Genomic DNA, 17,803 nt, shown 5'->3' with positions numbered 1-17,803 from the left:
CGACGACGACAACCAACTCCTTAATTCTCTTGACTGACGAACGCGATCGCTTATATAAGCCCCGTGGCTTCGCTCTCTCATCTTTGACCCCCTGCCTTCGACCTTTCACCTCGCTCCCCATTGGCCCAAGAAAAAGTGGGCGTGAATGCATTTTGATCCATGAATTTGCATATAGCGACCGCCCTCCAACGCCCTGGAGGCGGGGCCAAATCGCCCCTCGCTCACCGATTGGACGGCACAAAAGTGGGCGTGTGTCGTTTTTGATCCGTTTTTGGAGCGGAAAATCCGTGGTTTTGTACACGCTGTTCGGCGCGCGCCCTGCACGAGTCCAATACCGGTACCCACAAGCGGCGCAAGAACGGTGGCGATGCGACGGTTGCGAGGTGTGACGGGAAAGGTCGTGGCTGTTGTGGTGAAGCGGCGTTGTGGTGGGTGGTTGATGTTGTGACGACTGTTGAGACGCGGTTGGCGGTGGTAACAATGGCGGTTGGTCCAAAATAAAGATAGCAAAAGAAAAACGGCTATCCTGAAGAGTCGCAGCACGCATGAATGACATGTATTCCCACTAGACAACGGGTTTGGGCCTAACTACACATATACTTACCGAGATATCTCACCTAAGGGACCTGAATGGTGGTTTGCGAATTTGGTAACCACAACAATATTGTTACGAATTCATGCCCGCTGGCGTGCGATCGGCCGCTTTCCACTCATAGCAGCCGCGTCGCCCACCGGACAGACAATTCAGTCGTGACCCTCCTGGAACTTTCGCCAGGAACCAGTCACAGGTGGGGGTTTAACCTCACCACAACCCAATCCGCATTAAACCCGCGCGAAATAGGGTGAATCGCCGAATGTTGATATACCTAAGTACCCGCGCGGGTAACCTACTGAGGGGCTGCACCGCGCCGCAGGTCGGCCTGGGACACGAACCGCTTAAGCGGTCCGTTCCGTTCTACAGCAATAACCGAGCGGGTATTATCGCCGACCTCGACGGATCCGATTCTCCTTACCGGGTGTTTCAAACCCAACTAATTATTCCGCGAAGCAAGATGGCATTTTCAAAGGGGAAATAGGACATGACGAACGGGGTACATTGCACACAAGGACATTTATTCACGAAGCACGTATTACACACACAATACAAGCAAGGCAATTATGCAATGTACAGGCAAGAAACAAGAAAACGTTACGACCGACTATAATTATTATTTACAAGCACTTAAACAGGTTCAACTTACAGGGACACGGCACCACAGCAGTCATACAGAACAAAAGAAGTGGAAAGACCTCCTCACAGGCAAGGGGGTAGACGGGGTCCGGAGACCTTTCTGGTCATGGGCCGTGGATGACCGCAAAGGCCCACGAGACCGTGCAGGTTACCTGCACCCTCGAGGTGTCTCGGTGGGCAGGTCGCGACATCTGCTCCACACGGCAGCTAGCGTGGCCGCGCCTGACTCTGGGCCTTGCGACGATGGGCGGTAAACTCTCTCCGGCGCTCCTCGCCAGATACGTTGGTTCGTACCACACAGCCGGCAGAGCTGCGCCTACCATCTGCGTCCCCGATGCGTCGCCCGGACTCGCCACCGGCCCGCGCCTTTGCCAACAGGTCGCTCAACAGGACCACCGGGAGACAGGGGAAGAAATCAGCGCCAAGATGAGACTGAGGGAGAGGGAGCACGACCCGACGTCCAGGAGAGAGAGAGAGAGAACTCGACCTCGACCTCGACCAACAAGAGCGAGCGCTCGAACTCGACCACCAAGAGAAGAAGAACTCGACCTCGACCACCAAGAGATGAGAGAGCCCGCGTGCGGTCCGCTTGTATCGCGCGGGGCTCCGCCCTTCGCTCCTCCCCGTTTTTGGCTCCGCCTCCCTTCGAGAAGCTTCCCGAAAAGGAGCGTTCCCTCACTCCGACCGCCTCACGCTGTGCATCCACCAATCGGCAGCGAGCTGCCCTGTCCCCTTCCTTTCACATCAAGCGTGGGGAAAATAGGCGGGAAAAACCCCACAGGCTCTGCAAGAGCTTTTGTTCTGCCAATCCTGCCCACGTTCTTGGACGGTTACCGACACGGAAACCGTCGTAGCGTGGACCGTGGAGGATGGCGTTCGGAAGCGGGGGAAGTGGCGAAGATGGTGGTGGTTGTTGTGAGGGAAATTGTAGCGTGGTTGGCGTTGTGACGTACTTGGTGGCGGTTGTTGTTTGCGTGTGGGTTTGTTCCGTGCTTGGCGTTGCGGTGTACTTGGTGGCGGTTGTTTGTGTGTGGGTTCAAAATTACGATAGGTAAAGAAAAACGGCTATCTCAAAGGGTCCCAGCCCGGTGAACACGAAGAAACCCATCTTAACAATGGTGGGGAACTCTAACTGAACACAGACTTTTCGATCAAACTGAACTAAGGACCCTTGATGGTGTTCTGCGAGTCGTCCCGAGTCGTCGAATTTTCGTGTGCCATCATGTGCAGTTCTCCCCTGGAACGTTTTACCTTCGGATCCCTGAGTGTGACATTCAGTGTATTCGTGTCCCCAAAATAAATAACCTCTGGGCTGAGTAACTAACTAAACAAACCCACTCATACAGACGACTTAAATAAATTGCCGGCGCTATGACAAACATGCTGGGGGCACAAAACACATTTACAATTACATCTTAACCTTAACCTTATAATTGTACACTATACCATGGCCCATGATCTATGGACTCTGTGGGAAAAAGCAGGGAGCCAGGCTGCTCACACGCAGTCTCTGGCTCATGAACAATGCAGGTGACAGGGAATGTGGCCGGCTACTTATACGCAGTCCAAGGCCTCCCCCTTTTATAATTAATGCAGTGACCAAAAGTGGTGCACGGGCCACCCGTGCAGTCCCGTGTTGCGGCTGCCAACAGGACAGTCCTTGCAGCTTGCGCGATTATCCTGGCGCACATGGTAATGAACGGGGGGGGGGGGGGATGCAAAACAGAACAGGGGCAAAAATGGACGAGGGCAGTAGGCATGGGGCCATGGCAAAGGCAGGCAAGTAAGTCATGGCAAGGCCGCTGTAGCAAACAGCCAGCAGACGATCCGACCGGCACGGGCCTTGCAGCAAAACAGCCAGCAGATGAAGTGGCCGGCACAGGCCCTGAAGCAAAAACAGCCAGCAGGTGCAGTGGCCAGCACAGGCCTCGTAGCAAACAGCCAGCAGACAAAGTGGCCTGCACCTTGCCTTGTAATGGAGGTTGGTGGAGGGAGTGCGGTGGTGCTGGCCACTCGGAAGGCGGGCTCGGACCTCCCCTTCTGTCTCCCTCCCAACCTATCGCCTTTGCCTGTCTCTGTTCATACCCACTCCCTTAATTTGTAAAAACCAATTTAGCCCCAACTTATTTTTTTGTTTTTATTTTTATTTTTTACTTCCCCCTCTACAATTCCTTTCCTAACCCCCCTTTACAGTCTTTGTTCGGCTAACCTATCGCGTCACCTTGCCTATTCCCAACCCCTACGTTCCCTTCCCAGAGGGGAATAAGGGAGAGCGAGCGTCCTGTGTCGAGGTCCAATAAAGCCTCAGAATGGCCTCCTCAGATTTCAGCGATCTTAACCCAAAGTGAGTTCAGCGGCCCACAACAAGAGCGAAGGGATGGATTGTGCGGAGGATACACTTCCTTATCTACCCCAACATTAATTCCTGAAACTACCCCGGGGCTTTCAACAAGTGCCTGTCGCTTAAACTATCGGTTCTAACAACCAAGATTCCCGTCGCCTGTGTTGGTGTCCTCTCAAATTTCGGGCCTTCCCCCCCAATTTTCTTTCCGTGCCCTCACACGGTCTCACGGCTGGGACGCGTGGCTTCCTTGGCAGGAACTACCCTCTGCCAATTCCCCAACGATGGCACCCCTGGGCAGTACACTGCCTCTGAGCCTACCAGCTCCCTAAAAACTGGGGAGTGCCCTCCTTGGCTACTCCCCCTCGATGCCCACGTGGCGTGTTGGCGCCCCAGGTCCCTTTCTGAGGGTCGCCCGTGACCAGTAAACTGCCCCTGTGGCATATGGCGCCCCGGGCCCCGCATCATGCGGGCCACCCGTGCTCACTCCACTATCCCGGCCCCCACTGGACCCTTGGCCTATCGCGGCCGATGAGCCTGGTGCCCGGGGTACCCACTCAGCGATACTCACCGTTCGCACCACGTTCCCAGCCCGTCAACAGGGCTCCTGCACCCCTCCAAATGGGTATCGCGCCTACACTCCCACCAACAGCAAAACGACCTCCATTTTTCAATTTCGCAAACCCACTAACTCACTTTATACTGACCGGGGTCCCTTGGGCAGGAGTCACTCCTCCCCCCAATCACTCATCGCACCACGCATACCACATTCGCTCCATACATACAGACCCGCTGGCCTCACTCACTCACTCACTCACCAAGCACATGCTTCCACTTCACTCACCAACTCTTCAACACACACACCACTGAACTCTGCCATCCTTCTGACTACATCCCCTAACTACCTCGTGCTCCCTTGTCGACCCTTAAACTACAGCACATTCCATTTAATCTACGTAGCTAAGCTCCGTCCCCACTACACACTCACAGTCTGTCTCTGTCTCCAAATCCTCAAAAATCCATTTCCTCTCCTAAATCTCAACTAAAATCCCTCGAACTATTCCATTCCACGGGCCCCATGAGGACTTATCCCTGCCCCATGGAGCCGGTCTTACTATCACTAACCCTTCCCCCTGACTAGTGGTGTCCTGTGCCCAAGCAGAGGGGGGTCTTCCACCCCTTGCTTGGGAATCCTGTTCACCCGAAGCGAAGCTTGCTTTTTTTTTCCTCGATGCGCAGCACCAGCGCGGCAACTCGCAACCTGCGCACCTGCGCAGCAATTCACATCCGCGCACCTTTGCGTGACGTCATGGCAGCTGTCTGTGCACCTCGTCCCTTCTCGGATGGTACCATCCGGCAGGGATACCCCTTCTGCCGGATTCCAACCCTACGTGCAGCCAGGACGTCACCCTGTGCATCCAAAAAACAGACCTCGCATTTCGAGGGGTTCCCCACGCGAACACATGTGCTCTGCCCGTCGGAGCTTCACACACACGCCCACGTGGAGAACCCGTCCGGTCCAAATCCGTAATCCCAGCCGAGCTTTTGTCCGTCGCGGGATCGGCAACATCCACCTCGAGCGTTTTCGGGCCGGGTTTCACTCCTGCAAGCACGCACGTGGCGGCTTCGTGCGCAGCACGGCACGAACCTCGCGCTCGCCGCTGGGTTAACCCGGCGCGGTCCCCAATACAGCTACGGCCGCTACTCGGCCTCTGTCCTTCACCTGTCGCCGTCGTCATCTCCATTTCCTCCACGCGCTCAAACTCCCGCGTGTCACGAGATTCACACACTCACTCTCGGAGACACGGCTGCGTGCTCCCGCCTGCCCACCGTTATCTCCCTCACACACAGCGACCTTACACACGCTGTCCCTCTCACACTCGGCCGTTCACTCACGCATGCCACCTCCCTCGCACACGTGGCTCCACTCACACATGGTGCTTCATCCACACACGGCGTGCTGGGAAGCACGCATTTTACCACACTTGTGAGCACACACTTCGACACCACACACACTTCGACACCACACACACCGGGACCACACTCGCAACCACACTGGGGATTCGTGCCACCACAAAGGTTCCCGGGGCCTCCATACCCCCCAAGCTCAGCGTGCACCCGTTCGCAGCAGTCGCCCCCTCTACCTCGCTTGACACGACCGAACCCACCTGGTCGTGATCAGCTTCAAGGGAGAATAGCGTCTCCCTCCGTTCCCGAAGGAGGCTATCCAGCTGCTCGCACCGTGTCACAAAACATTCTGCCAGCTCCCCCTCATGGTCCTCCACTACCTCAATGTGTGTGCTCGTCCTTACCCCCGTCTAATTCATCCTCTATCACCCGTGTCTCTGCCAACTCAGTCACCTCATGTATATTAGTTTCTTCCTGGATCCTCGTCTCTTTTTCCTCCTTCGTTCCATTTAATTCATTCTCAATTCGGTCTATCTCTCGTGTCTCTGGCAATGCCTCTCTCTCTCTCCTCCAGTTTTATTTGTGTCTCCTTTATTCGGGTTGGTCCTAATTGTTCTTTCATCCGACGAGTAGTGTCGATCAAGTCCTGCACCACTAAAGTTCCTCCCTGTGGTGATGTCACACATCCCACACTATTGCGCTGTTCCATTTCCTGGCTCTTTTTGAGTCGTTCATCCCCTCGGAGCTTTTTGAGTTGTTCGTTCTCTTTCCGGAGTTTTTCGATCTCCATGGATTCCAACTTTGCCCTTTCCTTGAGTTGTTTAACTGCAAACTCGTTTTCTTTTTGTTTTCTGCTCCACCGTCTCTCATGTTCTTCATTCTCCAATCTCATTGTTTCTTTCAATTGGCCGATCTCCTTTTCCTGTTTCATTCGTTCTTCCTTCACGATCTCCGCGTACTTCAACCTTGCTTTCTTTTTTAATTGTTGTTGTCTTTGTTTTTAAATTTCTTTCACCCCCTCTCCCTCACGCTCTTCATTCTCCAATCTCATAGTTTCCTTCAATTGGCCGATCTCCTTTCCCCGTTTCATTCGTTCCTCCCTCACTATCTCCACATACTTCAACCTTGCTTTCCCCTTCAGTTGTTCTTGTCTTTCTTTTTGTTTCATTCCTTGTTCTTTTTGTTTCTTATCCCACTGTCTCGCTTGTTCTTCCTTCTCCAATATCATCGTTTCTTTCAATTGGCTTAGTTCCTTTTCCTGTTTCGTTCGTTGTTCTTTCACGATCTCCTCGTACTCCAACCTTGCTTTTTCTTTCAATTGGTCAACCTCAAATTCATGTTCTTTTTGTTTTCTATCCCACTGTCTCTCTTGTTCCTCATTCTGCAATCTCGTTATTTCCTTCAATTGGCTGATTTCCTTCTCCTGTTTCATTCCTTGTTCTTTCAGTACTTTCTTGTTCCTCATTCTGCAATCTGGCCTTCGCTTCCAGCTGTTCGATTTGTACAGTGTGGTTCCTCAACGTTTCATTCTCTGCTGTCATTCTCTCTTCCCTCAACATTCCCAACTCGTTTTGTAATCCCGTCTCTTTGTTTTGGTGTTTCTGTAACTCAAGCTTTCTTTTCGAATTCCTTTCTCATCTCTGCACACTCCGACCTTGCTTTGGCTTCTAACTGTTTGATTTGCTCAGTGTGATCCCTCAACATGACATTCTCTGTTCTCTTTCTTTCCTCGCTTAACATCCTCAGTTCGTTTTGTAATCCCGTTTCTTTATTTTGGTCTTTCAGTAACTCAGAAGCTTTTTTTTCTAATTCTGTCCTCATCTTCACACCTCTTTCACATTCTTCCTTCCTCAATTCCTCCATTCCCCTAAGTTTGACCCAATACTGTTCTCTTTTTACCTCCTCTTCCAGGCTTTCTCTTTTCTGATTGCACATTCTTACCTCTTCCTTCAGTAATTCCAATTCCACATCGTGTTTCTGTTTTTCCTTTTCCAGCTTCGTTTTCCATTCTTCTTCTAAGTTCTTTCTATCCTGGGAGTTACTAATTTGCTCCCCCTTTCTTTTCTTCAGTTCGCTCTCCGCACTTCTTTTGCATGCTTGCTCTCTCCTTTCATTCGTTCTCTCACCATTTTCTTTTAGTTTTCCCAGATATTTCTCTGTTTTGTGCCCGAAGCCCACCAATGTCCGCCAGCCTCGTCTGCCATGATCACTTGGTTTCAATTGTTGGTTGGGAGCCCCGCCTCGTGTCGTGCTGTTCGCTGTGCTAATAATAGCAGCTCGCTCCGTGTTGCGCTGATATGCGATTGCCCGGCGATTGTGCGACTTCGTTTGCTGGCCAAGTTCGTGCTCGGAATATGGGGTTGAGCTCCCCCATGGATTAAAATTACAAAAGGAACCGTCCCAGGCCATGGATTCTACATTATAACACATATCTAATACCCCCGGCACCCGTTCGCCTTGAAAAGCCATCTTACTTTGTGGAATTTAATTTAACTCGCTCGAATTTGGTGGGAATCGAGTCGCTCCACTCACCCCTGAACCGATTCCCGTGAATTTAGTTGGAGGCGGGATGGATTTGAATCCCACTCCCGGACACCAGTGTTACGAATTCGCGCCCGCCGGTGTGCGATCGGCCGCTTTCCACTAATAGCAGCCGTGTCGCCGACCAGACAGACAATTCAGTCGTGACCCTCCTGGAACTATCGCCAGGAATCAGTCACGGGTGGGGGTTTAACCTCACCACAGCCCAGTCCACATTCTACCCGCGCGAAATAGGGTGAATCGCTGAATGTCGATATACCTAAGTACCCGCGCGGGTCACCTACCGAGGGGTTGCACCGCGCTGCAGGTCGGCCTGAGACACGAACCGCTTTAGCGGTCCGTTCCGTTCTGCAGCGATAACCGAGCGGGAATTATCGCCGACCTCGACGGATCCGATTCTCCTTACCGGGTGTTTAAAACACAACTAATTATTCCGCGAAGCAAGATGGCATTTTCAAAGGGGAAATAGGACATGACGAACGGGGTACATTGCACACAAGGACATTTATTCACGAAGCACGTATTACACACACAACACAAGCAAGGCAGTAATGCAATATACAGGCAAGAAACAAGAAAACGTTATGACCGACTATAATTATTATTTACAAGCACTTAAACAGGTTCTACTTACAGGGACACGGCGCCACTGCAGTCATACAGAACAAAAGAAATGGAAAGACCTCCTCACAGGCAAGGGGGTAGACGGGGTCCGGAGACCTTTCTGGTCATGGGCCGTGGATGACCGAAAAGGCCCACGAGACCGTGCAGGTTACCTGCACCCTCGAGGTGTCTCTGTGGGCAGGTCGCGACATCTGCTCCCCACGGCAGCTAGCGTGGCCGCGCCTGACTCCAGGCCTTGCGACGATAGGCGGTAAGCTCTCTCCGGCGCTCCTCGCCACACGTGCAGGTTTGCACCACACAGCCGGCAGAGCTGCGCCTCCCGTCTGCATCCCCGATGCGTCGCCCGGACTCGCCACCGGCCCGCGCCTTTGCCAACAGGTCGCTCAACAGGACCACCGGGAGACAGGGGAAGAAATCAGCGCCAAGACGAGAGGGAGGGAGAGGGAGCACGACCCGACGTCAGAGAGAGAGAGAGAGAGAACGAGAGAACGAGAGAGAGAGAGAGAGAGAGAACGAGAGAGAGAACGAGAGAGAGAACGAGAGAGAGAACGAGAGAGAGAACGAGAGAGAGAGAACGAGAGAGAACGAGAGAGAACGAGAGAGAACGAGAGAAAACGAGAGAAAACGAGAGAAAACAAGAGAAAACGAGAGAGAACGAGAGAGAACGAGAGAGAACGAGAGAGAACGAGAGAGAACGAGAGAGAACGAGAGAGAACGAGAGAGAACGAGAGAAAACGAGAGAAAACGAGAGAACTCGACCACCAAGAGAAGAGAGAACTCGACCTCGACCACGACCACCAAGAGAAGAGAGAACTCGACCTCGACCACGACCACCAAGAGAAGAGAGAACTCGACCTCGACCACGACCACCAAGAGAAGAGAGAACTCGACCTCGACCACGACCACCAAGAGAAGAGAGAACTCGACCTCGACCACGACCACCAAGAGAAGAGAGAACTCGACCTCGACCACGACCACCAAGAGAAGAGAGAACTCGACCTCGACCACGACCACCAAGAGAAGAGAGAACTCGACCTCGACCACGACCACCAAGAGAAGAGAGAACTCGAACTCGACCTCGACCACCAAGAGAAGAGAGAGCCCGCGTGCGGTCCGCCTTATATAGCGCTGGGCTCCGCCCTTCGCTCCTCCCCGTTTTCGGCTCCACCTCCCTTCGAGAAGCTTCCCGAAAAGGGGCGTTCCCTCACTCTGACCGCCTCACGCCGTGCATCCACCAATCGGCAGCGAGCTGCCCTGCCCCTTTCCCTTCACACCAAGCGTGGGGAAAATAGGCGGGAAAACCCCACAGGCTCCGCAAGAGCTTTTGTTCTGCCAATCCTGCCCGTGTTCTCGGACGGTTCCCAATGCAGAAACCGTCGTGGCGTGGACCGTGTAGGATGGCGTTCGGAAGCGGGGACAGTGGCGAAGATGGTGGTAGTTGTTGTGAGGGAAATTGTAGCGTGGTTGGCGTTGTGACGAACTTGGTGGCGGTTGTTGTTTGCGTGTAGGTTTGTTGCGGCGGTTGTTGTTTGCGTGTAGGTTTGTTGCGGCGGTTGTTGTTTGCGTGTAGGTTTGTTGCGTGCTTGGCGTTGCGGCATACTTGGTGGCGGTTGTTGTTTGCATGTAGGTTCAAAATAACGATAGGTAAAGAAAAACGGCTATCTCAAAGGGTCCCAGCCCGGTGAACACGAAGAATCCCCTCTAAACAACGGTGGGGAAATCTAACTGAACACAGACTTCTCGATTCAACTGAACTCAGGACCCTTTATGGTGTTCTGCGAACTTCCACAGCCGTAACAATATATATATATATATATATGTATATATATATATATATGTATATATATATGTATGTATATATATATATATATATATATATATATATATATATATGTATATATATATATATATATATATATATATATATATATATATATTGGTACAAGATTGGGCTAGTTTGGATTGTACATGATTAAAGGAGAAGAAGGCACTTCCAACCAAAAGTAAACTCTATGTACTCTGCTAACTTGAGCAATAAGCAAGAGCAGGCCTGGTCTCAGGCGGTTTCACCGCTTCACAGCAGGCTTCCTCAGGCCAATAGACCCCGAACTTCAGCACTTGTCCAGTTTTTATTTCGATATGACCGCTAATTCCGGTCATGTGCTTTACAAAAATTTATTTTGCAAACCTCAAGCAAAATAAACATCAAATCACATCAATGGGCTGCTCTGCTCTTTTGTGTTTGTTTGTTTTGTTTTTGCATACGCGTGATCTGATGTTGCATGTGAACATCATTGCCTTTGGTAATGACGGTTTCGCAGAACCATCACAATCTAGGGTGTTCAAAAAGAGTGATTCAACTTTAAATGTTTATTTACAAAGAAACAGAAACCTCAGGAATGTGAACCAAACATTTCTTGAAAGCTTATGACGTGGTTTTTTCTATCACTGATTGCTATTGCACGAAGTCACTTGGAGATAGTGAGAGCCCAAGGACTGGAATTGGTATTGACGCAAAATCCTTGTTAAATTGATGTTCTCGATGTGTGCCCTCCACGGGTCAGACAGGCATTGATCCTGACTCCAAAGTTCTGTCCAATTTTCCTCTCGGTCTCATATGGCACTGCCTGGAGGTAGTCTGACACCTCCTGCTTCAGATTATCCAGTGTGGCAGGGCGGTTGGTGTAGACAGAGCCCTTGGTAGCCCCCCAGAACCAGTCGTCCAGAGGGTTCAAGTTGGCTATGGGGTGGTCAGTCATGAGCGGTACCCAAGGCAACATGGCGGTTTCTGAAAAGCTGCCACAGGAAAGTGATGGTGTCACCCGCTGTATGCAGGGGTGCACCTTCCTGCATAGACCAGTTCATGCTGAGCTTGTTTGGGGTGACCTTTTTTGCTGCATCATCATGGATCTTCTGGAGCACGGCCCGGTAGTGCTCAACATTGATCATCATCATCCTGTTGTTTTCATTCTCCAACCAGTAAGGCCCTAGCGTTCCCCATTTGGCATTGAAGGCGCAGAAGCATGTGACCTTAGGCCCTTTCAGATACCTCTCAGTGATCTCAGGTGGTTCTGCCACCGAGAAAATGTTGTTGTGGTTGTTGATGACACTGTTCAAGTTGAAATGGGCTTCATCACTTAAACCAGATCAGGTTGATCCAGTTTGGGTACCACTTCATCTTGTCACTGAGTCAGTTGCACATATCAAGTCTCCTTCTCACGTCATCTTGACAGTTTATGCCGAATGGAGATGATGTATGGGAAAAGTTTCAGTACCTTCGTGAAGATACGCCAGATTGATGTTGGTTTGATGTCTTGCACCCGGGACTTCATAGGACTGTCCACTGCAGAATCCCACATGGCGTCGATGTTTGCTTGGCTCTTGGTGACTGATGCTGGCCTGCCAATGTTGCCCTTGCTCTGGTTGTGCACTGTACTCTTGTGCTCAAAGCTTTTCACAATACGTTGAATGGCACAACTTGTGGGTCCATCACTTGTTCTGAGGTCGTATTCCCAGCAGAACCTCCGGCGATTGTCCACATATGGTTTAGTCTCATACCACAGAGCCACTACTTCTGTCTCCTGCTTCACTGTCAATGGCATAGTTGAGCTACGGAGCAAGAAATCCCAGGGAACAAACAGCACGATAACACGACCAAACCCTGAAAAGGAAAACTGTATCGGTCAAAAAACAAAGAAATGGCAGGTGGTCAAAGTTGTATCAATCTTTTTGAAACACCTGAACATTACACTTCTTTTGCTTCCATCCAATATACAGCATAAAGCTCTTTCTAAACACTGACTCAATGACTGATATTGAAGATCGCTACCTTCCGGTGATGTCGAAAGCTGAAATTTTGCGTGCCGATGGACATCAAATCGAAGCCGCAACACCGGGAAAAAACAGTCACAGAATTGTCGGACAATATCCATAAATGAAAATATAAAGAAATGAAATAAATGTCGGTGAGCGACCCGAGACAATGGTGAAGTACGGTTCGTCTGCTTGCACAATGTATGAGCACACCTCGCTCGTAATTCTATCATCTTCCTCTTGAAATGAGCTGACATGTGCAGAAGATGTTGGGATTATATTTCGAACGCATATTCAACCAATATATTAAACATCATCCTCATCATTTATCTCCCACCTCTTTCTTGGCACACACAGTATGGGTGTAAGGAGGAAGAAGAAGAGGGCAGGATCCGATATGAGACCCAAAAACAGGACCGCAGTCAACAACAGCAGTGTCCTTCATTTATCCTTAGTCCCACCACTGATCTTGGTATGCTCCTTCTGTGTCCTCTATTCATTAACGACAAAATGTTACATCTTTGATTAAATGTATATTTTGTTACTGTACTGCTGTTTCTTGGTTTTCCTTTGATTCCAGTCAGTAATTATTCTCTGCCTTTGTTTGTGTATTCCCATCATGCTCATGTTGCAAGATTGGAGGAGTAAAGGTGAGTTCCCCCCCCCCCTTGCTGTTTATTTAACTGTGTGATGACGCACAGCTTTTTTTTTAAAACAAAAAAAATTTAACCTCTGAGCTGTAGTGTTGTTTATATAGCAGTAAGAAAAAACATGTGGAGATCTTTCAAATTAAATTAAAAATTTTCACTCGTAGGAGAAGTGTTTGCTTGTTTGTTTGACGTTATGCATTCCGAAACTGCTAGACGGAATGAGTTGAACACTTGTGGTTGTATTCACATATTGGTTTTTGGTGGAAAATGATGAATCTTGGTTCCCAAGGGGTTCAGGGTGGGAGGATCCCAGTTCTCTCTGTGTTCTTAAATGTGTGTTGTGAAGCCCCACCTCATGGAAGCCAGTATTACAAATCATAATACAATACAACAGAGACGCACAAAGAGTGGGGAATTACCCGTTGATCATGGACAGGTTATTTGTGAGTTACTTAAAACCCCCAATGGGTGGAGTGCAAGCAGGAGGCCCAACATTGTGGAGTGACGTCTTTTGAAATGGATGTGAAGTTGTTGGAACTCATTGCCCAGTCTCTCTCGCTCTCTCGCTCTCTCGCTCTCTCGCTCTCTCGCTCTCTCCGTCTCTCCCTTCCTGACCGATCTCTCTATCAATCTCTTCCTGACCTCTCTCTCTTCTCTCTCTCTCTCTCTCTCTTCTCTCTTCTCTCTCTTCTCTCTCTTCTCTCTCTTCTCTCTCTCTCTCTCTCTCTCTCTCTCTCTCTCTCTCTCTCTCTCTCTCTCTCTCTCTCTCTCTCTCTCTCTCTCTCTCTCTCTCTCTCTCTCTCTTCTCTCTCTCTCTCTCTCTTCTCTCTCTTCTTCTCTCTTCTCTCTCTTCTCTCTCTCTTCTTCTCTCTTCTCTCTCTTCTTCTCTCTCTCTTCTCTCTCTCTTCTCTCTCTCTTCTCTCTCTCTTCTCTCTCTCTTCTCTCTCTCTTCTCTCTTCTTCTCTCTTCTTCTCTCTTCTTCTCTCTTCTTCTCTCTTCTTCTCTCTTCTTCTCTCTTCTCTCTTCTCTTCTTCTCTCTTCTCTCTTCTCTTCTTCTCTCTTCTCTCTTCTCTCTTCTCTCTTCTCTCTTCTCTTCTTCTCTCTTCTCTCTTCTCTTCTTCTCTCTTCTCTCTCTCTCTTCTCTCTCTCTTCTTCTCTCTTCTTCTCTCTTCTCTCTCTCTTCTTCTCTCTTCTTCTCTCTTCTCTCTCTCTTCTTCTCTCTTCTTCTCTCTTCTCTCTCTCTTCTTCTCTCTTCTTCTCTCTTCTTCTCTCTTCTCTCTCTCTTCTTCTCTCTTCTTCTCTCTTCTTCTCTCTTCTTCTCTCTTCTTCTCTCTTCTTCTCTCTTCTTCTCTCTTCTTCTCTCTTCTTCTCTCTTCTTCTCTCTTCTTCTCTCTTCTTCTCTCTCTCTTCTCTCTTCTTCTCTTCTTCTCTCTTCTTCTCTCTTCTTCTCTCTTCTTCTCTCTTCTTCTCTCTTCTTCTCTCTTCTTCTCTCTTCTTCTCTCTTCTTCTCTTCTTCTCTCTTCTTCTCTCTCTTCTTCTCTCTTCTTCTCTCTTCTTCTCTCTCTTCTTCTCTCTTCTTCTCTCTCTTCTCTCTTCTTCTCTCTTCTTCTCTCTTCTTCTCTCTCTTCTCTCTCTCTCTCTCTCTCTCTTCTCTCTCTCTCTCTCTCTCTCTCTCTCGCGCTCTCTCTCTCTCGCGCTCTCTCTCTCTCGCGCTCTCTCTCTCTCGCGCTCTCTCTCTCTCGCGCTCTCTTCTCTCTCTCTTCTTCTCTCTCTCTCTCTCTCTTCTCTCTCTCTCTCTCTCTCTCTCTCTCTCTCTCTCTCTCTCTCTCTCTCTCTCTCTCTCTCTCTCTCTCTCTCTTGCTCTCTCTCGCTCTCTCTCTCTCTCGCTCGCTCTCTCGCTCGCTCTCTCTCTCGCGCTCTCTCTCTCTCCCCCCCCCCCTTTATCTCTCTCTCTCTCCCTCTCTCTGTTCCCACCTGTGGTCCTCACCATCCACAAAACGTTGACGGCAGTTTGTAAAGTCTGCTCCTTATGTTTGACTTCGATTTTGAAGGGGTATATAAATATATATCTACTATATAAATGGCTGTCCTTCTGTCCATGTCTGTCTGTCTGTCTGTTTTTTTTTTTGTGATGAATAAGCTCCGAGACCAGTGAACCGATCTTGATGAAACTTTACACACATATAGAACTAACATTCAGCTCCAGGATGCACGAAGTGGCTCTCCATAAAAATGAAAAATATATAAATTAAAAAATATATATATATAAATAAAATAAATAAAATTTCCATTAGAAAAAAAAAAATCTTTCGAATAGTCTGCCGGCATATTAATCATAACAAAAGGCTTCATGGTTAAAAACGCTGGGGTTTTTTGAAATACAAAATGTTCGTATTCGTTGACTTTTTAAACATACACATTCTCCTGTTATTTGAATTCTCGAACTGCACGCGCACGGCAACAGCTAACTGCTGAAAGATCTGCCCATGAAAGAGCCAGGCAAGCCATAAAGGGGGTAAGGGAGACAATTGATAAAGGGAAGATAAATGATGTGAGTGAGTGAGGGCCAGCGGGCCTGTGTGTATTGAGTGAGTGAGGGCCAGCGGGCCTGTGTGTATGGAGCAAATGTGGAATGCATGGTGCGATGAGTGATTGGTGGGAAGAGTGATTCCCACCCAAGTGACCCCGGGGTCAGAGTAATGTGAGTTCGTAGGTTCGTCAAATTGACAAAAATGGAGGTCGCTTTGCTGTTGGTGCGAATGTGGGCTCGAAACCCATTTGGAGGGGTGCAGGAGTCCTGTTGACAGGCTGGGAGCGTGGCTGCGAACGGTGAGTATCGCTTAGTGGGCACAAAATAGGGCAAATTTCCCGGGTATTCCCGGGTACTTCAGCTAGTATATATATATATATATATATATATATATATATATATATATATATATATATATATATATATATATATATATATAAATATAATGGTGTACTTGCAGATTTACCCAGCGTTGTGTGGAAAGAGAAACGTGAATAACGAACACTTTGTCGCCAATCACAAAAACTGATTACTTGATCGGCCGATTGGAGCTCTGTTTCAATTTCCGAATGTGGCCGTCCCTGAATACTTCTGATTTACCCATGCGAAGAGTGCTTTAACCTCAACGTTACCCAGTTAAAAAAGGAAATTTTAATACCCTCTGCCACCACCACTAGGTGTTGCGACACAGTACACATTTACTTCGAGAATTTCCACTCCCCTCCCACACACCCACGTGAGGCTGCGGCTGTATCGCCTATGTTACCCCCACACAAAGTTATATTTGCACTCTGAATATGGAGTTTTAACTTAAAAGATGTGGCTGTACATGAGAGATATGTCGAGAGATCTGGAGAGATACAGAGGCCAAAATCTATGCACAACTTCATCACAGCATCTCAGAGTAATCCTGGGTATGTCATGTTGATTATACCTAGTTTATCTGGTGAAAATCCCCCCACAGTCTCACACTATTCCAAATTGAACTAAATCTGATGCATCCAGTCATCAAGTTTACATTCTACAGATCACAGTCAGAATTTCACTTTCTGGACACATCACTAGCACTTCAAAACAACAAGGTTTAAACAGAACTGTATACCGAACCAACAGACACACACTCCGACCTTCTCCTATCTTCATCTCACCCTAAACATACAATTAATTACAATCATACCACACAGTCAAGCAATCAGAGGAAGATGCATCTGCTCAACAAAAAAGGCAGAAGAAACTTCTTTCCCAATTGGAAATGCACTTCATTGCTGGACACTTTGACCGTCACACTGTAAAAGTAGCCATAAACCGAGCGAAGCGTATACCTCGCTCAGACCTTTTGACTTATAAACCCAAATCTGTAACTCACAATGTCCCACTGGAAACGACCTACTTCCCGACCACATCCCAATTGTCAAGTATTTTTTAATAAGGCCCTTTCTATCCTCCATCAGTCAGAGACACTCTGCATTACATTTCCTGAACCTCCACTAACATCATTATGACGTAGCGTACACTCGAGGACCTTTTGGTAAAAGCAAAATACCTACAGTCCCACAGCAAAGAAAATAAGACTCCTGGCTTCCACAAATACACAGCAAAAAAAATGCGTCATACACAAACTTGTATTTGAAGGAAACAAATTCCACAATTCTACCACTGGACAAAAGTTCCCCCATCACCTCCCATGTGGACTGAAAATCTCCACGGGTCATATACCTAATCGCTTGTCAAAGATGTACTCAACAATACGTTGGGAAAACTGACAAAACACTCCACATGGACTTTAATCATGCATGATCAGAGATTAGAAACCTTCACACCAATCAGGGAAAACCTCCACTTTTACACGATACATTTTAATATACCAGATCACTTTATAGATGACACTTAAATCTCTGCCATCGAATCGATTACACACACGATACTGAGACGCGAGTCTTTTTGGATAAACAAAACTTCAAAGTCCCCTCATGGTATAAATGTTGACAATCAAGGTGTGTTCGAACTCATTCATTTGAAAGTACATCAACTCATTCATTTTTAACGTGCATCAACTCATTCACTCATTCACTTTTTCATTGTAAGATCCTTTTCACCTTTTCATCTCGTATTTATAAATCCAGGCAGTGCATGAATGTGAATATAAACAGTATATGATGAATATA

General features: G+C 48.5%; 1 protein-coding gene across 12 annotated transcripts in view; it reads left to right on the top strand.

Moving 5' to 3' along the window:
- Window positions 1-17,803, top strand: part of ACOT7 (acyl-CoA thioesterase 7) — a 72,829-nt gene that overhangs the window by 34,426 nt on the left and 20,600 nt on the right. For 10 of the 12 annotated variants that reach the window (XM_085876314.1, XM_085876315.1, XM_085876310.1 and 7 more), the window contains 2 exons: window positions 12,816-12,930; window positions 13,094-13,108. In XM_085876314.1, the coding sequence (XP_085732440.1) occupies window positions 12,816-12,930; window positions 13,094-13,108 (130 nt within the window). The remainder of the gene's footprint in view (window positions 1-12,815; window positions 12,931-13,093; window positions 13,109-17,803) is intronic. The other 2 variants (XM_085876305.1, XM_085876316.1) reach the window with 1 other exon arrangement.

Source organism: Eptatretus burgeri, chromosome 4 (assembly GCF_056783735.1).
Source record: "Eptatretus burgeri isolate ZD-2024b chromosome 4, Ebu_testis_v1, whole genome shotgun sequence".
NCBI lineage: Eukaryota > Metazoa > Chordata > Myxini > Myxiniformes > Myxinidae > Eptatretus > Eptatretus burgeri.
Note: the sequence above shows the minus strand (reverse complement) of the source record. Positions and strands in the feature narration are given on the sequence as shown.